The sequence below is a fragment of the Callospermophilus lateralis genome, chromosome 6 (assembly GCF_048772815.1).
Source record: "Callospermophilus lateralis isolate mCalLat2 chromosome 6, mCalLat2.hap1, whole genome shotgun sequence".
Classification (NCBI taxonomy): domain Eukaryota; kingdom Metazoa; phylum Chordata; class Mammalia; order Rodentia; family Sciuridae; genus Callospermophilus; species Callospermophilus lateralis.
In genome coordinates, this window is record NC_135310.1 from 22,075,652 (window position 1) to 22,100,823 (window position 25,172).

At 36.4% G+C, this 25,172-nt stretch overlaps 1 protein-coding gene across 3 annotated transcripts in view; it reads right to left on the reverse strand.

Annotated features, from left to right (window-relative positions):
• Positions 1–25,172, reverse strand: part of Grm1 (glutamate metabotropic receptor 1) — a 376,580-nt gene that overhangs the window by 14,039 nt on the left and 337,369 nt on the right. For all 3 annotated transcript variants that reach the window (XM_076859661.2, XM_076859662.2, XM_076859663.2), the window contains exon 7: positions 21,342–22,272. In XM_076859661.2, coding sequence (XP_076715776.2) covers positions 21,342–22,272 — 931 coding nt within the window. The remainder of the gene's footprint in view (positions 1–21,341; positions 22,273–25,172) is intronic.

Genomic DNA, 25,172 nt, shown 5'->3' on the forward strand with positions numbered 1-25,172 from the left:
CACATTGCTAAAAAAAAAAAAAAATGCTTGCAGGCTGGGATTTGGCTCAACAGTAACGCACTCGCCTGACATGCACGGGGCGCTGGGGCAGATCCTTTAAAAAAAATAAAATAAAGATATCGTGTCCACCAAAAACTAAAAATAAATATTAAAAAAATTCTCTCTCTCTCTCTCTAAAAAAAAAAAAAATGCTTGCACAATTTACACTAGTGCGTGAGAATAAGTATTATTCTTTCCGATTCTATTTGGCTTTCAGGCATTTTTTTAAAATAACTTTTTATTATGAAAATTTCAAAATACTTAAGAGTCAGCCTGATGCATACATTCTCAACCCCCCCATAAGTCTTTCATCTAATGGTTTTAACAGTCATTAGTGATCATGATACATGTCAATTGTTTTGTTGCAAAACTAGAAACCATGATAAAATTCAATCACCCTTTCTGTGTTTATCACTTGATTTCTTTTGTAAAATAACTTTCCCTCATCAACTGTTTGGTTCCTCTGTGACAGAATTCAAACAGAAAAGACTGGCTACAGAGATGCACTTTTTTCACCCTCTGTTTACCAATGTTCTAAATAATGAGCTGGTTGTGTGACATCCTCCAACAGGGATCAGTGAATCACCTGTGGGTCTAGGATCCTATTGTTTCCCTTGGTTTTCCAGTTATATGGTCCTATCACTTGGCTTGCCTAACTGTTTTCTATCAGATGAAACATTATGTGTATATAAAATAAGATAACGTAGAGAGTAGATAGCATTATTTCACTAGAAGTGCTTTACCATTTTCTCTGTTAGGCAGAGGAAACTGATCAACTTAATCATATTGGCGACTGAATTCAGCATTCTTATGCAATTTGATAGGAATCAGTCTCCCATGGGGCTTTATCTGCTCAGGACTTTCAACAAAGTCTAGCTGTGTACCAGTGAGCTTCAGCTGATGAGTTTCTATCTCTTCCTTCTGCTTTTCAAAGATTTTCAATTTAGATTTTTGGCCTCCTGCCACTCACTCAGAATTAGGCAAATGGCCTGACACAGAGCCTTGACCACGTGTTTGCGGCATGTTTGAGTCTCCAATTCTGTCACTCGGGTCTTATGTGATAGCTGAAAGGGTCTTGCAAGTCTCTGTTCAGGGGAGTCTGTCTCCTCAGCACTGAAAAGCTCCAGGAAAATCTCCTCTGTATGTCAGAGGTTTGCAGCTTATCTTTTAACCATTCTGACCCATCCAACTGCAGACATCAGCAAATGTTTTGAAGGAGAAGCTATAGACCTCACAGTAGCCTCACTTGCCTTTATTTTATAACCCAGTACTATGTGACCACATGGTTTCTTCTGCCTTCTCTGTTTCCTCTGCTATTCTGCCTGGGCCACTCCCAGAGACTCCACCTATTATAGTGCTTTGATTTGGCAGGTACCCCATGGAAAAGCAGCTGGCAGCTGCTTACTCCTCAGGGCTCCTCTCTGAATTTCAAGACTCTTTAATCCTCACCATTTCAGCAGCTCCTGACACTGTAAACAGATCACTCTTGTCTTTGGTGTTGCTTTTCCAATTTGTTGAAAGCTGTTCTGCCATGATCTATTCCATTCTACCATGAAGCAAAAGTCCCATCAGAGTTTTTAATTTCTTAGTTATTAATGTCTTGATTTTTTGACCAAAGTGATGGCTGTAAAGTGACATCCTAATGTTTTTCTTACCTCTGTTCCTTTGATTCATGTTTAGGTTTTTATTATACTAGGTAGGCCATGGTCTCTTGGGGGGCAGGATCTATGCCAGATTTATCATTATTATTAACCTCATTCTTCTTTACATGTCTCAGTCTTGCAAATAGTTAAGGAAACCATATAATTTGTCATGCAAATCAATTACTTTTAAGAGTTAAGGAAGTGTTCTTAATAATTATGTCACCAAAAAGCCATAAACCCACACTACTCTGGGCATACAAACACATAACAGTCATTTTATTTACTGCAAATGTTGAATGAATGATCAAATAGTTCAAAACAGAACAGAGAAATATTGTTAATATGGAACAAAACCAGAAATAGTCCTGAACTTCTCTATCATTTTTCTAATTATAGGGACATAAAAAGAACTTATTATATTTATTAATAATTCCTAAGCTAATCTTAATACTAAATATTGACTCATAAAATTCCTAGTAAAACTCAAACTTTTAAAAATATAGGATATATAATGTCTTGTGTATTTGTGTATACCTGTGTGCAAATATAAGGAAATACATAAAAAGTGTTAATGTTGGTTTTTCTTTGGGTATTGGTATAGTTGTAGGTAATTCTTACTAGATTCCTTGTGTTTTCCTATATTTTCCAAATTGCCCACAATGAATATTTATTACTTTTTAAAATGAAAGTAATAATTATCATTGCAAAGAGAATAATATCATAGTCTATAATTTAATATTCCCTCTCTTAGCTATACCCCAATAACTTAAGTTATCATATGAGAGAAATGAACATTTGGGTGTTTTTGTTGTTGTTGAATAAGGCAATAAAATAAAAATCCTAAAAATATATTTTAAAATATATGAGCAACTACTGAGGAAACATTGAAATAATAGAATTTAGCAGTTAATACTAATACTTTCATGTTAAACAATACTGAAATCCTTATTTTAAAATTCTGTTTTACAGTTAGCCTTTGTGCTGCAAAAAGTTGTATTACTGTACACATAAGTATTCTCCCATATAGGCATCTTTACTAAAGAGAAGGTAAAAGCTCAAAATTTGGGAGAAAAAACAACTCCAATTTTTATACAAAAGGGAAAAATACCCTGCTGCTTTTCTAGATAGACTGTAGGTGACAAACCGCCAAGGTGAGACTTTTTATTATTTCACTCTGATTTATCACAGAGGGGGAGAGAAGATGCTGAAAACAACTCACCAAATGCTAAAATCTTCACCTTGGGAGGTTTTGGGAAAAAAAGAAATCATAATTTAGATAAGAGGCTTAAATCAAAGACATAATGATAGCAAGACAAGACTTGGTTCATATAAACCTAGAATTTTGTGAGTATTCTGAAATTCTTGGCTATCACACTAGTCTCAATTCTCCATGTATGTTTTCACTTAGGTTTATTTTATGCTATTATTTCTCTTTAAGCAGAGATTTTAATACCCTCATGCCATCAAACCTGCAAAAGAACTGAATAGGCAATTATTATTGAATTTTTCTTACAGTGTTAGAAGTCACCAGAGCCCAAAGAAATTATAGTCACATCATAGCCTACTGGGAAAGGTGAAGGGTAGAAAGTAAAATGGGATAAGATTCCCACTTTCAGTTAAGATAAAGTACCTCTGGGCAAACCAACTCTTCCCCTGAAAACAACTAAAAAAAGCAGATAAAACACTTTTAAAAGCCATTTGAAGATACTAGGATGCTGCCATGGCAACCAGAATCCAAGGGATCAATAAGTCAGATGAAGAGAACTTCAGAGAAGTAAGCAGATAATCTTAAAGCTGTTTTTTTCCTGGTAGACATTTGATGATTCTTGATGTAGAACAACAGATTGAGAAGATCTTAATAAAGAGGGAAGGAAGGATGAAAAACTGTTTCTTTTTTCTTTTGGTATTGGGAATTAACCCAGGGGCACTTTATCTGATCTACATATATAGTCCTTTTTAAAATTTTTCATTTTGAGACAGGGTCTTACTAAATTGCTGAGGTGGCAAGAAGAACTTTTAATAAATTAACAGGTCATAGACACAAAAGTTTAAGTTCAAATCTTCTGAGTCAGCCAGGACTTGGGGTGCCAAAATCCTGGATAGAGGGAGGTAAAGAAAAGTGAGACCAACACTTGATAGTTCCCTCTAGGAAATTTTGTAAATTTTATATTGCACAAAGCATAGACTACAAAGCTAAGTAGGAGGTACTAAAAATGAGAGTAAAGTTTTGGAGCTCTCACAGTGCTAAGCAATCAAAATTGTAATTTAAATATGGAGAAGATGAAGGACACAGTCAGCAACAGGGGACTTAGGTTCTCAGTGGGAACTTCTGGACAGTTATGCCCTTGAAACAGGATGTGCTAGGTGACACAGAACAAGTTTGTAAAACCACAATCCACATTCAAAGCAGCTTAGCCTATAATTGGATTACAACATAAAGGAAAAACATATGGGAATATACAAATAAATACAGATGGCTCCTGGCTTATGATGGTTTAAGATTCTTTTTACTTTAAAATGCTTCAATTGAGCATGATGGTACATGCCTCTAATCCCAGCACCTCGGGAGGCTGAGAAAGTAAGATCACAAATTCACAGCCAGCCTCAGGAACTTAGCCCGGCCTTAATCAACTTAGCAAGACCCTGTCTCAAAATTAAAAAATAGAAAGGGCTGGGGATGTGCTCAGTGGAGACACAGACACAAAAGTTTAAGTTAAAATATTCTGAGTTAGCCCAGACTTGAGGAGCCAAGATCCTGGACAGAGGAAGGTAAAGAGAAGTGAGATCAACACTTGGTAGTTCTATATGTCATAGTTATATAGTTCAAATCTTGAGAGAACAAAATAGACAAAAGGAGTGTTCCTAGAATTATTTGACACTGTTTTGTGTTTTCCTATCTCATCATGTCCATGAAATACTCATCTCTGTGTGTACATGAGATTCTCCACACTTTATGTAACATAGGCTTTGTGTGAGATAACTTGCCCAACTGTAGGATATGAAGAGTTTTCTGGGCACGCTTAAAGTAGGCTAGGTTAAGCAATATTTGTTAGGTTAGGCGTACTAAATATTAAACCTATGATATTTTCAACTTATGATGGTTTATTGGGGTATAAACCTATAGTAAATCAGGGAGCATTTGAATTCATTGTGCAAAATAATTACAGTAGTATACAATATGCATGAAATTAAAATGCATAACAAAATGTACAAAAGTTGACACATGATAAATACAATTAAAGTGTTCTACCACTTTCACCTTGTTTGGAAAGTGATAAACTTTTAATTTATTTGAGATCATAAGAGATTAGAAAAACTATTTTTGAAATTTCTACATTTTGTAATCATAAAAAAACTATATTTTGTAATCATAAAAAGAAAATGGATTTGGAGTCTATCATGCTAAGTGAAATAAGTCAATCCCAGAAAACCAAAGGTAGAATGTTCTTTCTAATATGTGGATGCTAACACATAATAAGGGGGCAGGGAGGAAAAAATAGAATTTTAGTGGAGTAGGCAAAGGGGAATGAATGGAAGGTGGCGGGGGGAATAAGAAAGACAGAAGAATGAGTTAGATACAACTTTCCTATGTCCATATATAAATACACGACCAGTGAAACTCCACATCATGTATAACCATAAGAATGGGATCCTAATTAGAACAAGTTATACTCCATATATGTATAATATGTCAAAATAGACTCTACTATCATGCATATCTAAAAAGAACAAATAATAAAAAAAATTAAAAATCAAAAATTAATATAGGGGAAACTGAATATTAAAATACTAGATTAATCAAAAGAAAGGAATAAAGGAAAATGATGGACGTAAATTCAGCAAGATGTGAAAAGCAGTTAAATGCTAGATATAAATATGATTATGCCAGCAATCATATCTAAGTAAACTGTATATTCTAATTAAGAGGGAAACATTTTGAGACTGAATTACAAAATCAAAGTATGTGCAGCTTAGGAGAGATATTCCCTAAACACAGGGACATTAGAAAGCTAAAAATCAAGGGATGGAAACATGTTTGACCATCCAAACACTAAACAAAACATAAAAGCTGCTGTAACAATATTAGAGAATGTAGACTCTTAGGGATAACAGATTACATTAAAAAAGGAGAGTTTATTTCAGCATTTCAAGTCTCAATGATTATTTGATAATAATTCAATATATTTCCCCATATTAATAGAGTGAAATAGAAAAAAATATAACAATTGATATATACAGAAAAAAATTGTCGAAACTTAATGCTGACTCATGACCAATTTCTCAGAAAATATGAGTATAATAAAATTATAAGGGAAAGTCATCAGACCAATAGTGATTCATCTACATAAGACCTAAAGATAATGTTGTACATTATGCTGAAGAAACTTTGAATAAGCATGACAACATCCTACACCTAGAATGGCCAGAACAATCATAAAAGAAGAATGAAGTTAGAGGACTTATGTTATCTTATTTTTAAAAATATTTTTTAGTTGTTGATAGAGCTTTTATTTTATTTATTTATATGCGGTGCTGAGAATCAAACCCAATGCCTCACACATACCAGGCAAGTGCACTACCACTGAGCCCCAGCCCCAGCCCATGTTATCTTATTTCAATAATAAAGATTTGGCAGAATCAAGATAATTTAGTATTTTAGAAAGAGAGATGTACATATCAATAGATATTAGTCCATAATTAGAACTACACTTGTATGTTTAGTTGAATTTTAACAAAAGCACCAATGTTATTCAATAAGGCAAATATTTGCACAATTGAGCTAGATGAACTGGAGTTTTTAATTTTTTAAAAATTTTTTTGAGACAAGATCTATTTGCTGAGGTTGGCTTTGAACTCACAATCCTTCTACCTCTGCTTCCTGAATAGCTGCTCTGGATTTTTATTTAGATAAAATGAAAAATGGATCTTGGTTCACTCTGTGATGGATTGAATGCCTGTGCCTCCTTCAAGTTCACATCTTGAAATTCTAACACCAAATCTCATGGTATTACAGGGAGGATGGCCCTTAGGATGACCCTTAAATAGGTCATGAGAGTAGAACCTTCCTGAATGAGATTAATGCCCTCGTAAAAAATTCTCTGATCTCCTTTTCAGTCTTTTTTTTTTTTTTTTTTTAAAGAGAGAGTGAGAAAGACAGAGAGGGAGAGAGAGAGAATTTCAATATTTATTTATTTTTTTAGTTCTCGGCGGACACAACATCTTTGTTTGTATGTGGTGCTGAGGATCGAACCCGGGCAGAATGCATACCAGGTGAGCGTGCTACCGCTTGAGCCACATGCCCAGCCCTCCCTTTCAGTCTTATCCCAGAGATGGCCTTCACTAGAATTCACTCGCATAGCACCTTGATCTAACATTTTCAGTCTCCAGAATTGTGAGAAGTAAATCTCTGTGATTTCTAAGCAACCTGGGCTATGGTTCTTTGTTAGAGCAGACGAAAGTAACTAAGGAACATTCCACACTTTTCACAAAATTACTCAAGATATATTATAATACTAAGTGTAAAAGCCAAACCCATAAAGCTCCAAAACAAAATGGGACAAATTCTTTTTTTAACTGGGGATAAGCAAATATTTCAATACTGAACACAAAAAGCATAAATAGTAAAAAAAAAAAAAAAAAAAAAGTTGATGCATTGGACTTGATCAAAATTAGAAACTTTTACTCAATTAAAAAATATCACTAAAAATGAAAAATTAAAACTGAAAAAATATGTAACACATATATCTGACAAATAACTTATATTCAGATTATAAAATCAATAATAAAAAACAAATGATATGATAAAAAAATGAACAAGAATTTGGGTAGGCATTTCACAAAATAGGGTATATAGATGGCAAATCAGTACCCAAAAAGACTCTCAAAATTATTGGCCATCAGAAATATGCAAATGAAAACTATAATTAAATATCTGTAGATATACATTATAATGGTTAAGATATAAAAGACTATCAACACCAAATGGATTTATACATTCTTGCTAAGAATGTAAAATAGCAAAACTTTACTAGGGAAATTTGTTTGACAGTTTCACATAAGTTAAACCTGCACCTCACATATCATCCATCAACCCCATTCCTGGGACTATAATCAAACAAATGAAGATAAAAATCCAAAAAACTTGTACATTTATGTTGATTGTGCTTTTGTCACTGCATGATTTTTAAGAAATTGAAGAATGGGCAAGCTTAATCTATGGGATAGAAATCAGAATAGTGGTTCTCTCTAGCTGGAGAGTGATATAGGTTAGAAAGAAACACAGAAAAACTTTGTGTTTTGCTCTGTATCTTGATTGCCTGTTGGGTACATGGGTATCCTGCACAACTGTTCTTAACTTCTATGCATATTACTGTATGAAATTGTGCTTCAATAAAAAGGGTATGAAATAAGCACATAAAAAGAATCAGAATGTGAAAATACCAAATAAAGTCAGAAATGATTCAATATATAATATTAAGAATTCATGAAGAATAAAACCAAAGGGAATGAAGCAAGTAATGGAGACTATAACTCAACAAAATTTTCCTAAAATTATGAATATTTTAAACTGTGCATTGAAAGACAGTACAATCTCACTGTGTTAGTCTGCTTTTGATCATTGTTACCAAAGTACCTGACAAGAACAACTTAGAGGAGGAAAAGTTCAATTTGAGCTCATAGTTTCAGAGGTTCAGTTCATGGTCTAATGACTCCATTGCTTTGGATCTGATATGAGTCAGAACATCATGAGAAAAAGGGGTGACAGACGAAAGCTTTCAGATCATGGCATCTGAGAAGCAAGGAAAGCAGGAGACAGGAAGTGACCAGAGACAGGTATAGTCCAAGGTCCCCTGTGAACAACTTCCTCCAGCAACACCCCAACTGCCTAGCATTACTACCCAGCAATCCACTCACATTTTCAAATGGATTAATCCACTGATGAAATGACACCTCTCATAAACCAATCTTTTTACCTCTGAACATTGCTACATCACCTTACCCATGAGCTCATAGTGGAGGGCATTTTACCATCCAAACCATATCACTATGCACCTGGGAAATCTGACCCAAGACAATGAATACTCAGAATGTTCTATTAAAACAAATGTGCTTTATAGAAAAAAGAAAATGAATTACTTTGATACTGGGAAAAAACAGTCATTATTTTAGAAGGAAAAATAGATTATTATCCAAATTTTGGATAACAAAGAATCACACTAAAAGCAACTGAAATAAGATGTTGAAGATACTCAAGAAAACCAAAACATGCATACTGAATTATACCCAGCAAAACTGACTTTTGAAACAGAGATCACAGATAAAATGTTTTAACAAGCAAAAACTAAATGAATACTATTCCCATGAGTTTCCCAGGAAATAAGATTCTAGATCTCAGACTACTAAAATTTCTAAGAGCATTTTAAGGACTAGAGGTAAGTGTCAGACATATTCTTAATTGTAGAACTAAAATTAAATGAAGGTTAAAAAATAGAAATTATAGTATGTAAGGGCTACATAGATAATGTAGATTCAGTGAAACTATTTTGAAATGGGGACATGGGAAGATCAAGTGCAAACAATTTGAAATGATTTGGTTGTGGTAGTTCTAGTAGTTATTCTAGGACATTTGTATAGTTATTGTGGAATGATATAAATATCTACTCATGGGAAATTCTGATTTATCTCCTGTTTCCTTGGGAACTTGCATTCTTGCTGCAGGAAGAAAGAAGTCTCTATGTATGACATGATAATACATGTGTTTTTGGACCAGGGCTAATACATAAATAATCCACAGACTATAATTTTAACCTATTTCTTAAAGTCCACCTACTACATAATTCCCTATCTTGGGATGGTACAATGTCTTATAAATAAAGTATGTTTGTAAGTGGTGTGTGGTAAGCAGACTATGAGCATTGTTGTCTCCACCAATGAGAAAAAGAAACCGAACTTACTAAAAAAGTAAATGTGAAAACCATGGCATGCTGCCACACCCAGCACCATTCCTGAAGAAAGGTCTTCCAAGAGGGAACCAGGATCTACCTATTGTCTTGCAAACATCCTTTCTATCACTCATGTCTCAGCTTGATGCAAAGGGCAGGGCTTATTTTGTCTGCCCAGGAAACGGTATTATCATCCAAGGTAAGACTTATATTACATAAGTTTGTGAAATAAGATTTGCGAAATAAGATAGCCACACACCAGAATCCCAATTTCATTTGCAATGGAAATAATGTACAGGAATATTAGAATTTGTATGAATAGACCTATGAGGAAAGAAAACACTTGAGAGTTGCTTACTCACAGGAAGACAGAAGGAAGAGGTGGTGAGTTTTCTTTGAAGTTCAATAATTGAATGTTATTTTCTTTATGGAATTAACCTAAGATAGTATATTCCATCCTTTTAGGCCTAGGGTTGCAATGTGATTTAACATTTAAAGAATCCACTGATCACCAGCTTCTTCACCCTTCTCTTCTGCAAAGGAGTCTGTGGCCATTTTGGGTGTTTGTTTTGATGACTGTCTTTCTCTGTTTTCATGTCTGATCAATCCCCCTTAGAGATCAATCATGATTTGGTATGTTCTTATTCTAGTTTTAGGTGAACTTACATAGGCCTAGAGCCCAGAAATCTCAGACAAAGGCAAATCTCTGTTCTGTGTGATCTTAAAATTGAATTTTGTGAGCAATCTTACTTTCACTTTTGTTTTTACCCCCTTAAGTATTTCTCTATAGTCGCTCTCTTCATCCCCAGCTGTCCAAACCCTAGGTCAGGGCACCATAATCTCTCCCCTGACCCTCTGACAGGCACCTCCAAGAGCTCCCAGCCTCCCCTCTTGCCCTCCTCCTATGCATCTCTGTACTAGTAGCAGAGTGACAGCTCTGAAACATGCATGAAGTGATCACAGTACACCCTGCTTGGTGACTTCAGTGGCTTTCTGCTGTTCACAGAATGAGATCTAAAACTCTTGTGGCCTCCAGTGGGGCCCTGCAAAATCCAGTTCTAGCAGACGCGCATACTCTTGTTCCATCACATTTTCCTTCTCCCCCTCACTATTCCAGACGTCTTAGAATTGCCTCAGTTCCTTCAGCCATCAGTGCCTTTTCCTGCTCTGAGACTTACATTGTGACTTCTTCCCCAGGCCTTCCTTTCCTAGCCAACCTCTTTTCCTTTTTTCTGAAGTCTTAGCTTAGGCAATGCATCCTGGAAGTATTTCTAGCATCCTTGAACTGGCAGAGATCTCTAACAATGCGCCTACAAACCCCATGCTTTTCCTTTGAAAAATGACTTACTTGTAATTACTCATTCAATGTCTGGTCTCCCAGCTAGATTTCAAATGCCACAAAGGCCGGGGCCAGATCTCTTTTTTCCATTACTATATTCCCTGCACAGTCCTAGTGACTGGCACATAGTAGGCATTTGAAAATCATTCACTGAATAAATGAGTCATGATCGCATCTGTTCTGGATCTTAGAAGGTGTGCATCAGGCCTTGAAACCATTCTAATCATCAGAGCAAATGTGATTTTACGCTAGGATAAGTCCTGGAATAATTTTTGGCTTTACACATTTGGAGGTAAACAAATATTCCTATGATAGTACTGCTCGGGTTCAGATGTAGTCTGTCCTTCAAGGGTTTATGTGCAAGAGGTTTAGTCCCCAGTGTAGCAGTATTAAAAGGAAGTGCAACCTTCAAGAGGTGAAGCCTAGTGGGAAGAGGTTAGGTCACTGGGGGCATCCCTAACTGCCTAGTTAGGGACTAAGGCTGACCTGTAGAGTGAGTTGTTCTCTCAAGAGTGGGTTTTTATAAAGCAATGCCACCCTGTAGGCTTGGCCCCCTCCACATGCAGCTGATTCCCTTTCTATTCCTCTGGTAGGTTATGATCCAGCCAAGTGGGCCATTGCCAAAGGTCAAACAGATGGGGCTGCCCAACCTTGAACTTTTGTCCTTCATAATTGTGAAGTAAATAAACCTCTTTTCTTTATAAATACCCAGTTTCAGCAATAGAAAATGTCCTAATGCACCTACTGATTTCTTTTTTGCATTTCTCTAATATGCTGAGCTCTCTCCTGCCTCCACATCTCCTTGCATAGTGGTCCCTCTGCCTGCAAAACTCTCTCTGCATTTTTCCCACCTTAACCCATTCCTCTCTAATAAAGTATTAGGAGTATTAGGTCAGCCTTAGTCCCTAACTAGGGCAGTTAGGGATGCCCCCCCCATGACTTAACCTCTTCCCACTAGGCTTCACTCTTGAAGGTTGCACTTCCTTTTAAGACTATACTTCTTTGGGATAGATAGTGAGAATCACTGTCCACAGATTTTCTTTGATTTTTCCTGACTTGGAGGTCTATGCTAGAAGTCCCTCTGTGTGCCTCCAAAGCAAGCATTCTCTGGAACTGTCATAGCACTTTACCTCACCACATTGTCACTGCTGGGTTTCCTGCTGCTGCTTCCCCACCACCCCATCCCATTCCTCATTGAATCCTGAGAAGTCAAGACCATTTATTTTCTTCACCAATAAATTGTCCATGATTTGTAAATGGTAATATCTCCCCATATATATATGTATAGATATTTATATATGTATATATATTTATATGTGTGTATATATTTACATATTTACAAATGTGTATAACATGAGCTCCCTGATATTATTCTTTACGTTCTTTGTATTATATAACCCCTTTTGCTTTAGCTAGGTTAAGTTGGCATGTATAACTTGCAGCCAAAGAGTTATGATTAATGAAACTGTACGGCAGTCCGTATGATCTGAAGCTTCTGAATTCACTGATACTTCAATTTCTTTATTCTAGAAATTATCAGTAGTTTTGCTCTTGGACTATCTTTATGAACATACTCATGTGGCCTGCTTCCCTGTTAGTGGATAACACTTCATACTAGATGCTAAGGTGAACAGATGGAATACAAATGACCTCATCTTTCCTTGGGGGGGGGCCAAGCACAGACAGGTTGCCAAACTGTGCCAATGGGCATCCTTCCTCACATGCATCTCACACTGAGTAGCACTTGCACACACTCACTTTAGCAGATATGCAGCTCTCCCATTTTACACAGAAATGAATACAATGAACTGGTCATGGTAATGTATATTTCTAGTTTCTAGAACTCTCTCAACCTAAAGGTATAATGAAAAGTTTTGTCAGTATAAGAATTTCCATACACCCTTTCATATTTTCATATTTTAATGTCACTAGATAAAAATGATTGATATTTTACTCTTTGCTAGTCACTATGCATAAATTCTCTCATTTAATACTAATAATCCTGTCAGTACAGTTCTTCAGTTTTGTATAACTAACAACATAGAAGTTATGCAATTTCCCCAAGGACTAGTAACTTTAGGAAAAAACCCAAACAACTCAATAAACATTTTCTATGGACTGAATGTTTATGTATTCAAATTCATATGTTGAGGTTGTACCCTAATGTGAAATTAGTAGTCTGGGCCATGGGGATGTAATTAGGTCAAGAGAGTGGAGCTTTCATGAAATAAGCCCTTGTAAAAATACAGAACTTCACCACTCTCTATTCTCTATCATTTGAGGATATGAGAAGACAGTCATGTTTGAACCATGAAGAGGACTCTTACTAGAACTCAATAATGCTAACACCCTGATCTCACACTTCCCAGGCTCCAGAAGTGTGAGAAATAAAATTCTGCTATTTAATCCACTTATTTATTATATTTTTGTTATAGCAGCTCATCTAAGACAACATTGGACTCTGAAGTTACCATCCACATGAATCATATTTTACTGTTTATTACATGCACCTAATTTTTATTGTAAGGGTATTTATACATCAATAAACTATGACTTCCTTTGGAGCAGGCTCCATGTTTTATTCATTTTATTCAATGAATGAATGAATGAATACATTATTAAAGTGACAGGCATAGACAGCTATCAAGAGTAATAAAAATAAATGATTTTATCCAGAGAACAATGATTTTTAGATCCATTATTTCTCTTATAAAAGTGGTCTTGAGCTTTTTGAGTCTCAATGTCTTTATTTACACAATAAAGTTCTGAATGTGCCTATCTTGGACCATTATGGATAATGATGTGAAGCTACTTGTGAATTCAGCTTAGAAACTACACATTGTTAATGTATGTGCATAAAATATTAAGTTGGAGAACTTGAAAAATGTCAATCATATGGGTTTATTTGAATTTGAAAGAAATGTAACCTATACTCAAAATGAATTATGTTCTCTTTGAAGTTGTTGCATAATCCATGCCAATGGTCTTAGTTTTGAATTTAAAAAACAAAACATGAGTATTATAAGCAGCTATTTCTGTGTTGTTATTATTATCTTTTTAGATCAGGTGTGTTATCTACAAGAACAAAAGCAAGGAATTTGGTGACTGAAAATTTGCTGCCTCTGATGGAGGGGCAAGTTGTGTCCACCACCATTGTACTGAGGTCATTCACTCCTACACTTGAGCCTGTACCTCTCTAGGTGACCTCTTACAGCAGCATCCTCTACACACAAGCTACTCCTGAGGGTGTGTTTATTCTAAGTAATTCCTGCAGTGCCTTAGGTAATGATAAAGCATTATGTCTTCAGAGAGTGAAAGCATTTAGACTGGCTTTATCATCAGGCACAAGACTTTACCCCAAACAAAATATTCTCATGCTGACAGCCTCAGGTACCATGGTTGGTCTTCAGGGAGGGATCCCAGGGTCTCCAGCACTTTCCAATCATACTATGACAAATGTACCTGCTTCATCCCCAATTAACCTAACTCTGGACACACAAAACCTGCTTTTCTTGTACAAAATAATAATAAAAAAATACCTTACAGGCTGAGAATCCTTCAGACTGCCAAGAATTTCAGAAAAGCACATCCTATTTATTAGGGTCTCCATAACTGGTCTCTTCTCAAATCCTACAATGTTTATAATTCCAGAGGTCTTATAAAACCCTGAGTAGGTATTTTATCATAGTCTTTAAAAGTTTCCAACTTGATTTTCCATCCTGTTGTAATATCAAACATTAAACACTCAGCTAAGAGAGAACCAGCATCAACCACATGCACACCATGTTCTCTGGAGTTGACACTTCATTGTTATAGTTGTCAATTGATGTCAAATGGCTGTATTGTAATGGCAGAGCTTTGGGTCTGGCTCCTGACATAAACCATGTTCTCTCTTTTATGTTTTCAATTGTTCTTTCTCTGTTGGCTCCTTTCTCAGATATAACAAACATGATTAAAGTTCTCTTCTAATATACCATTCCTCCCCCTCCCTGAACTTTATAAATATTAACTGAACTACTTACTTTCTTTAATGCCAAACTCTTTCAATTTATGGTAATGTAACTTCTACATTATACAACTGATACCTCTCAACATTAACTGTGAAGTCTCCAACCTTGGGATTCCTTGGGTTGGATTGGTTGGATCCCATGTTCAAACATATTGACACAGACTATTATACAGACTGAATGTTTCTGTCTCCTATTTGAATCCTCAATAAGACCCAGTAAGATTATATTTGAAGATAGGGCTGTGGGTAATTAGGTTTAGATAAAGTTCTATGGATGGGGCCCTTAGGATAGATTTAGTGCTTTTATAATAGAAAACAGAGGGTTTATGTCTCCCTGCCTCTCATACAAAGAACAGAGCATGTGAGTCATATCAGAAAGGTGGTTGTGTGAAACTGAAGGGGAAACCTCTCATCAGAAGTAGACCATGGTGGCATCATGATCTCAGACTTCCAGCCTCATAAACTCTGAGAAAATAAATCTGTTATTTGAGCCACACAGAATGTGGTACTTCGTTATGGCAGCCTAAGCAGACAGAGACAGTCTCCTCGTTGGTTTCCATGGCACTATGTCCTTCCGTTTCCCCTTTCTTCTTATTACCTTGTGTCTATTGCCCTCAAATTTCCCTTTCTATCACATCTCTTAAGCGAAAGTGTTCCTTAATGTTCTACCTTTTACTTTCTTCTTTTCTCCTGTTGTAATTGCTCTCTTGGATACTTTCAACATTCTGGTGATTGAGCTGCAGATCTAGGGCTCTAGGTGAGATCTCTCTTTGAGCTTCAGACTTGAATTTGTGAGTATTCTATGGATGCCTCCATTTGGCTGCCTTTATAGCATCTTTAACCAGAAAGCTTAAAACCCAACCCTTCAACATCTCCCATCCTACTCTACTCATATCTCCTCTATGTTTTATAGTAACTGTTTCCCCCCCCCACCCAGGCACAAATAGGAGGGTCCTATTCTATTTTTAATTCCTTCTTTCAACTTCCATAACTGGTACTCTAGTTCTAATGAATCCAACTCAGAGTTTTTTTCACAGGCATCCCTTGGGTTCAACTTTCATCTCACCTGCTCTAGTTTAAGGATCTTGTTTTTAAATTTTAAAAACTTTAAATTTTAAATTCTACTAATGAGTCTTTCTATAGCTCACTTTATCACATAAAGCTTACACATGATCATGAAACTTCCCAAAGATCTTTAAGACACCTTGTGGATTACAGAAAATTGTCTAAACTTTATCTGAAAATATTGACCACCCTCTAGAAGCCTCTCCCTGCATCTATAAATTTCCCCACCCTTGAAACAGATGCTCCTTGAATTTGAAGGAAGACCAAGTCATTGCCTAATCAACTCCATGTAATTTCTCTGACATGTACTATTTTTCAGCTTATTTTTCCAGATTCTCTAAAGTCCCAGGAATGGTAGCCTTGCAGCCAAACACCCCATGATGGGATCCATCATTCTCCTCAAGCAGCAACAGCTTCCCTCACATCAGCAAGACTGAACCTGAGACAATGATCAACTGCAGCACAGGCCGACCAAGATTGCTAACTATACAGACATCTCCACCCTTGACCATTGTTCTCTCTCAATAAAATCCTTGCACTATTTTTAGTTGCTGAAAATGGTGCTTCAGACAGTGGTCCCTCACTTCCTGGTGTTACCCATGCTAAAATAAAGTCCCTCACTGTTTTACCACTGCTTGCCTTTTTACTATTTGGATTCCTGTAAGTAAGTGGCCAAACTTGGTCTATTGGGATCCCTGGGCATAGGCCTCTGGCCTAGGATTCCAGGAGCAAAAATAGTCTTCTCCATGTTCTTCCTTTATACCAGAATCCACATTGTGTGCTAACATTTTTTAATCTTCACCTCTATTATTATATGTGAAATGATCTCACCATAGCACCATTTCTCTTGTCAAAAAAAAATCTTTCAGGTCAGGTTCACATGCTGCTTTTACTAAAATATCCTTCCAGTCCTTTCACAGATATGACTTCATAGGTAGACTTAATCTCTCTCTTCCCTGGACACTCAGAATGCTATTGGTCCTCTAATATGGCACTTAACATGGGATATTTACTTAGGTCTTTGTCTGTCCATACTGTAGAGTGGTGCAGTCAGTACCTTAGTTTTATGTCTTTTTATCCTGAATATTATCTAGAACCATGTCAACTACCTAAATACTTTAAGCTTACTATTGAAACAATGATTGATTGATTAAAGGAATTAATTAAGAGTAGATCTTCAAAAACATGTTTCCATCAAGTGATAAAATTCTAGAACAAATATTTTAATAAAACTCCTGATGCTTACTATAAAATCAAGTGAAGAATTATAATAAAATTCAAAGCCATGTACTGTATGATTAAGGAAAAGAATGATTTCAAAATGACAGATTTTTCTCATTTACAAGCCAGAATAGTGTTTGAGTTTCTATTAGAGAGAAAAAGATGTTACAGCTATTTGATTGTGATATTGGTTGGCTCACTATCAGATTTCCTTTCCTAATAAAAGAAGGAAAGACAAATCCAAATGCTTACCCAGGGTAACATGACTAATGCTGCAGGCTTATTTACGTCTACTTAGGTTTTGTAGCAGAGAACCAAGAGGGAAATTTCCTCAGAGCATCCTTCCACTTAATATTTCACTTAGCTCTTGCATTCAAAGCATAGTCAATTGTGTAAGAAACAACTACAGAAGTGAAATAATGTTGTGTTCACTTAGAAATCTATGTTTTAAAATCACACCCTTATATCAATCTGATGCCCTTTTTTTGTGTGTGTGGCAACTGCTTTCAGTTTTGCACATGACTATGTATGCGAAAGGTCCAAGGAGTATATTGTCACATTTTAGCTTCATGTACCATCAAATTATTTGGTACTCATTGAGTTTATTTATCCTGAAAATAACTAAAAATATGATTTTAACATTGAGTCATGGATATAATTACGTTTTAAGGAAGCATGTCATTTGCACAATATTTTACTTTCAGTGGAATGATGGTAACTCATTTTTCTTTGAACAGAAGTGATAAATAACTTGAATGTAAATAATTTACTTCTTTATAACTACCCATGGATTTCTGCATTCTTCTATTGCCAGAAAAGAGAAATCTCCTATATCTTTATATTAGCATATGCCTTAACATTTTCCCATTTGATGACACATAAAAAAAAAACAACTAAAGAAATAAGAGTTGTCAAAGACAATAATATATCAACATGCCTAAAAGGACCTCTGTCTATAAATAACTCAAGTAAACCAAACTTCAGATTTACTGATTAAACTCCTCCTCTATTATATCTCAGAAAATATAAAGCAAGGTCCTAACCCTTTTGTTGTGTCAGATATTTGACTATGAGTAAAATATAAAATTCAAGTACTCTTTGCAAAAACGCAGGCAATATCATCCTTCCCATACATTTCAGAGACAGTCTATCATGAGGATGTTGTTGGACTTGCAACTTCTTAGAACCATATTCCAACATATAGATCAGTTGGAAGTTCATTACAGCATCTGCTCTATGTTTATAGCTACATATGTAGCCTGCTGAATACCCTTAGTGCACCATGAATGTAGGAATTACATATCCAAAATGGTAATAAACTCACTGGGTGATGTGTTCTCTAGAGCTTCCAATCCCTTGCTTCAGCTGATAAAATTCTGTTAGATTTTTATTGCTGTAGAAAATATTAGATTGTGTTTTTTATAACTTTGGAGACAAACCAGGAAAACATAAAATGGCAATAAGAAAAGGTAAAAGCAGAGGCACTGCGATTTTTGTTACATTTTAAAATTACAGTCTCAAAGAGAGTTACAACAGAAGCAACAACTGAATAAATGAGTAAACAAATGACTGTTCTCCATAGAAGTTTAGTTCCAAATACCCTCTGTGGGTCAGCTCATTGGCATTGTGAATATCGGAGAGGTTACAAATTGTACCTCCTGTTGTTATTGTTAATTAGAACTAGGTTTCTCAACATAACACTAAGACAATTCTTGATAAGTTACAGCTAAGTTAAACAATTTTTTGATGAAACCAGGACTTCCTAGACAAACAAACCAGTTCATGTAGACTAAGGTGGTTTTTCTCTCAAATGCCAGATACCATCGCTAACTATATAGGTAAGATACAAAGTGGAATTAATTTATTAATTTGTAATAGTGAAAAGAATTTTCTCAAATTATAAGGAAAGTTGTCCAGGTATGGAAAGGTTGTCAAAAATGAACAGTGAAGTCTGGCTGTTCGAGAAGTGCTAAGCATCATTAGTGTCAGTTCAGATAACTCCATCTCATCCCTGCAGCAAGCATTGCTTACAATTCACCAGTCACAATTTTCTTGGACAGGTGCCCTATACAGTTGTCACAAATGCATATTCCTGGGCACCAACATGAGACATCTCAATTCTATAGGTTCTCAGAACAGTGTTCAGTGACCAAAAATCATATGGAAGTTTCTGAAGAGCCAAAATGAAGGCAGACAAATGAGAAACATGGAGCTAGATATTGGTGGATGGAGGAATGTCTCCCTCATGACAGCCTCCGTATGTATTACAATAAAGGGAATCTCTTGCTCCCTATGAACATTTCAGTTTCATTCCATTTCTTTTTGCTTTCTCTCATTTCATTCCTCTTAAGGAAAATCACTGTGATGCCATTTTACACTGGTATACTCTAAAATAGCCTATTCTTTTTCCCTCTCAAACCATGGGATTTTTGCTTTGCTTTCGTGCTGGACAATAATTCCTTGTCAGGAGGTTGCAATTGAGGGGATGTTGGCTAGAATCAAAAACCTTGGCAAGGGGAAAAAAATTATTAAGCTACTTTTGTGATCAGCTTCTTGTAAATAACTTGAAATTGACATAGTGGGAAGTAGCACAAGTTATTGGCTTTATCCTAACATTGATAAAACTTAGGGATGTCTTTTCTTGAAATAATAATAACCTTATGTATTTCAAAGACAGGTTTTTCCCCAAACTTCCTCATCAGATTCCAAAATTATATGATTTCTGTAAAAGGTGTTTGTGCTTCAGCTTAGCACATAAAAATTACAAAACTCACAATTTTAATGCATGTAGGGTTTTTGAAATATGTTAAGATTTTAAAAAATCATATCAGTGTAAGACCTGTGCAAAAAAATGACTAAGTGGAATAACAATGAAAAGTTTTACGAATTTACAATTGCTTAGTTTTCTCGCCTATGAAATGTAGAAAAATAACATACTTACTGGTTCAAGTGAATAGAATAGCTATATTATGGTATATAAATTATAATGGTTGCTATTAAAATTCTTCACTTTTAAAGAATTACTTCAATGAGTAAAATTAATCCTGATAATGGAAAAATTTTATGCTTTTTGACAATTCAATACTTTTTACAACTTCAAGTGTCCTTGTTATTTTTCAAATTATTATAAACTATAATTATATTATAAATTATTATTATAAATTATAAGTGTTAAATTTTGTTTTTATGAGTCTCATAAAGATGACACAAGCCAATTTTTAGCATATGTTTCTTCTTAAAACAATCAGAGAAAAGATAGGAAGTTGTTATTATACAAAGTGCTTAGAAGAATTACCAGAATACAAGACACCTGAACTTTGATGTTCACATTGACTCTCTAATTTGGGATCATCACTTTTATCTGGTCCTTTATTTATTCTGGTGCTTTGTGTCTAAGAAACGATCCTAATCATGAACTTGAAGTAGAGATAGCCCAATTTACTTATAGCATTGTAGAACATCTTTATTAAAATATGCATGAAAGTTCAAAGAATAAGAGATGACAAAGCAGTTACTTAAGAGATGTTATTTCAGGACATGGTTGGTGCTTATCTGCAATCCAATTTGGAAACAGCCATTTCCTCAGGGGCTTAATTTCCTTGCTCTCTGTCCCTAATTAGTGATAGTGTGGTCCAAGTATGATAAAAACCAATTAGAAACTACCTTCTACTATGGTCCAAACTATAAATTAGAATTAATGTTTGCATCTTTGACCCAGACCCCAGAGGTGTATTGATGCTCCTCAGAGAGAGGACCCATACAAAAGGAAAAAAGTTACTGGGAGAACTGAAGCTTGAGTTCTAGACAAAAATGAGGATGTGATCAGCCAGCTGTTAGTTCATGCTTCTTGCTGTGTCAAAGGAATGAAGATAACAAACTTAATGAAAAACTGTAAGTTCTATCTTCCTACTGCAATAGAATGTGAAATTTGTTAAAGGAAGAAAAAGTAAGAAAAAACTTAGGGGAAGAAGAGGGCAACAATTTACAAATACAGGGGAGAGAGAGAGAGGGTGGGGGAGGGAGAGGGAGAGAGGGAGGGAGGGAGGGAGAGAGGAGAGACAAACTCAGAATGGATAACTCACTTGGCATTCCCTGCCCCCGGCTTCTTTCTTCGGAAAATGTTGAGGAATGTGTTGGAGCGGCAGGGCAGCTTGCCATCGCCCACATGCATGCGGACCACATCAGAGGTGGTGAAGGCACTGCGGACATTCCTCTCGGGCTTGGCAATGATGATGTACATCTTGGGAGTGAACATGCACCCCAGGGCCACTGTTACACTGAGGCTCACTGCAAAGCAGGTAGTGATGATCTTGTAGTTGCTCCCAAAGTAAATGGGCACAAAAGCCAGCCAGATGATGCAGGTGGTGTACATGGTGAAGGCGATGTATTTGGCCTCATTGAAGTTGGCGGGCACGTTCCGGGTCTTGAAGGCATAGTAGGTACAGCTCATGATAAGGAGTCCATTGTAGCCCACAGGGGCCACCACACCCAGGTTGCTGGTATTGCAGATAAGGTAGACTTCCTTGATACTTGGGTAGGACAAAATGGGCATGGGAGGCTCCATGATGATCAAGGTTACCACCAGTGTTAGTTGCACACTAATCAAAATTGAGGCAATGATCACTTGGGCCCAGGCACTCATGAACCTGGGCTTGCGGGTACAGATCTTCTTTTTGCTGCCAGCAAGGATGCGTGCAATGCGATTGGTTTTGGTCACTAAAGCAGAGTAGCACATGGCAGAGGAGAGGCCAACCAGGAGGCGCTGGAGGTAGCAGGATGTGGTAGTAGGTTTGGCAATGAGAGTGAAAGGGCAGACGTAACCCAGGAAGATGCCAGCTAGGATGATGTAGCAGAGCTCCCGACTGGAGGATTTGACCACAGGTGTGTCTCGGTACAGCACAAAGATTAGAGTGACAAACAGGGTAACAAGGATGCCCAGGCAAGAAAAGACGATGGCTATGATGGATTCTATGTTGCTCCACTCAAGGTAGCGAACAGGAATGGGCTCACAGCCTGTAATGAGAAAAATCGTTTGAATGTGAACCTGAGATTTCCATTGAGCAATAGTGACAGTACTCAGTAGTTACCAGAGACATAGCTAGAGCCACATTCTTCATGATTTATATTATTTTTATGCTTTTCACTAAATTCCTCAATGTTACACAAAGGTACTTCTATGTCTTCCCTGGAATATCATGTCCCCAAACCTAATCTCATTACAATCATGACATATAGAGCCTATAAAAATTAAGTTTTTTTTAACACCAACATGATAAATATATGTCACCCTATAGATGGATCTTACTTCTACATTCTCAGAAAGAGAAAGAAAAAACAAACTGCTTCCAGTTGCAGTTCAGCTGTGATAAATTAATAGAATAAGATAGTTAGAAATAAACTAACACAACTTTTATTTTATGCACATTGTCCATAAGCAAGTGCAACTCATAGACAAGTATATTTGAGGCAGCAGAATGTTTTAAACATAAATTTAATTAGGAGTGTGTAGAAGAATCCGCATTTTTATGCTCACCACATAATTCTATATTACCTGCTTAAATTCCTGTTAGTCATGACTGACTTGCAGCCAGCATTTGCGGGTCTTTGAGTTAGTAGTCTCTAACAGTCACACTAAAGAGGAATGAACTCTCTCTTCACCAATCTCTTGCAAGCAGAGACCAGCATCGTGTTTTTAAATGCTGCACTCATTTATTTGCTCTAGATGGAGAATTACATCTATTTTGTATTTTAGAGTGAGAGAAAAATATGTCAGGCTCTTGAGATGATCCTTTTACAGGATTTTGTATTTGGTCTGGGCCAGTATTTCCCAAACTGCGGGAGTAAAAACATTTCCACACAAAAAGACTCATTGTTCTATGGTCCTGGCAGCAAGGAAACCACCAGAGACTATTTTAGGGTTGTTCAGTTAGTCAGAACCAACCCACCTCAGCGGACATGTTTTTGTATGCCAACCAAAGGATGTTAGCTCTTACGCTGAAGATCACACAGCAGGGGACACGCTCACTTCAATAAATGCATACCCACTAACCCACAACAGTCTCACACCAGTATTGTATTTCTACAGATGATGTGAATCACTTTATGTTCAGAAGTTTATCAATCCCTGAAGTCAGTACTTTACAAGAACCCCATAGAAAATGAGCAGTCTCTTCTGCTCAGAGAAAACTTATCTGACCAGGTAGAGTATAGCTATACCTTGTTATACTTTAGCAATAAATTCAGCTTTTGTACTTTTAAAAATTCCACATAAAGTTGTCCCTCAGTATTGATGGGAAATTGGTTCCAGTACCCCCACTGGTACCAAAATTTGCCGATGTTCAAGTTCATTATATAATATGGTCTATTTTTTGCAAATAACTTTTACACATCCTTCTGTGTAAATAATTTCTAGATTATTCATAATACCTAATGCAATGTAAATATTATGTAAATACTTTTTTGCTCTGCATTGTTTAGGGAATAAGGACAAGGAAAAATCTGTAAATAGTAAGTACAAACTCAACCATTGTTATGATTTGGATATGAAGTGTTCTCCTAAAAGTTAATGTGTTGGAAATATGACACCCAATGTAGCAATGTTCACAGGTAAAATAATTAAATTATAAGAACTGTTTAACTCCATCAGTGAATTAATTCATTTGATGGATTAGTAGTTTGAATGGATTAATTTAGTAACTGTAGGCAAGTGGGGTACGGCTGGAAGAAACAGGTCCCTGGGGGCATACTTTGGGGATTGCATTATGTTGGTGACTCCTTGTGCTTGCTCTCTCTCTCTCTCTCTCAATCCCTCCCCTGCTTCTTCTCTACCATGAATTGAGTAACTTTCCTCTGCCATATCTTCTGCCATGATGTTCTTCCTCACCTCAGGCCCAGAGCAATGGAGCCTGCTGACCATGGCCTGAGACCTTTAAAACCATGATCCCAGATACACTTTCCCCTTCTAAGTTGTTCTTGTCAGGTATTTTGGTCGCTAACACAATGATCATAGTCCTAACTATATAGTATGCATATATGTCTACAGTACATGAATAGTTCATAAAACATATTAGCAACAGTGAAAATTTTTTCCCATCCATTGTTGGTTGGATCCAAACATGCAGAACCAGCAAATACAGAAGGCCAACTGTATTTAGTCTTACCATCTTTCATATTTCTAGAGATTTCAATGATATTGTTTTAAAGACCCTCATTTGGAAAGATTTCTGAAGATGCTGTGACCAAGTTTGACTTGCTGGGCCCCTCAGGTCCAAACTGTCCTTCCCACATACTACATAAGAGTCAGTCTAAAAATGGAAATACTTAGATTGCATATAATTCAAGAAACAGCTATTGTCCCAGAATCACTACAGACAAAAGACTCCACAGAAATAAGGAAGATGAGAACAGAGCACATAAGTCTTCAGATAATCCTAGGTACCTGGGTTATATAAGAATCTTTCCTTTTGTATGGTCTGAAAGGTCTACACCATGCTAGGGATAAATTAACAACATGGCACATATTGAAGAACTATTGCCCATTGTTATAGGAAGCTTCTAAGATGTTCTCCAATGACCCTCACCTCTTAATATTTATGTACTTGTGTAATCCCCTCCTCTCAAGTATGAGCAGGGCTGGCAAATTGCTTCTAGTCTATAGAAAACAGCATCCCAATGGATGTTGCTTTCAAGCTTAGGTTCTATAAGTTAATGACTTCTATCCTGCTAGCACACTGTCTCTTGCTAACCCTGTTGAAGAAACCTGCCATGTTGAGGTTCACAAGACGAGGAACTAAGGGCAGTCCTTGCCCAACCACCTGCAAAATATGAGTTCTCCGTTAAACATCCTTTGAGGCAAGATATAATCCTGCCAACAACCTCATAAGTGAGTTGGGAAGTGTACCCCTCCCCAATCA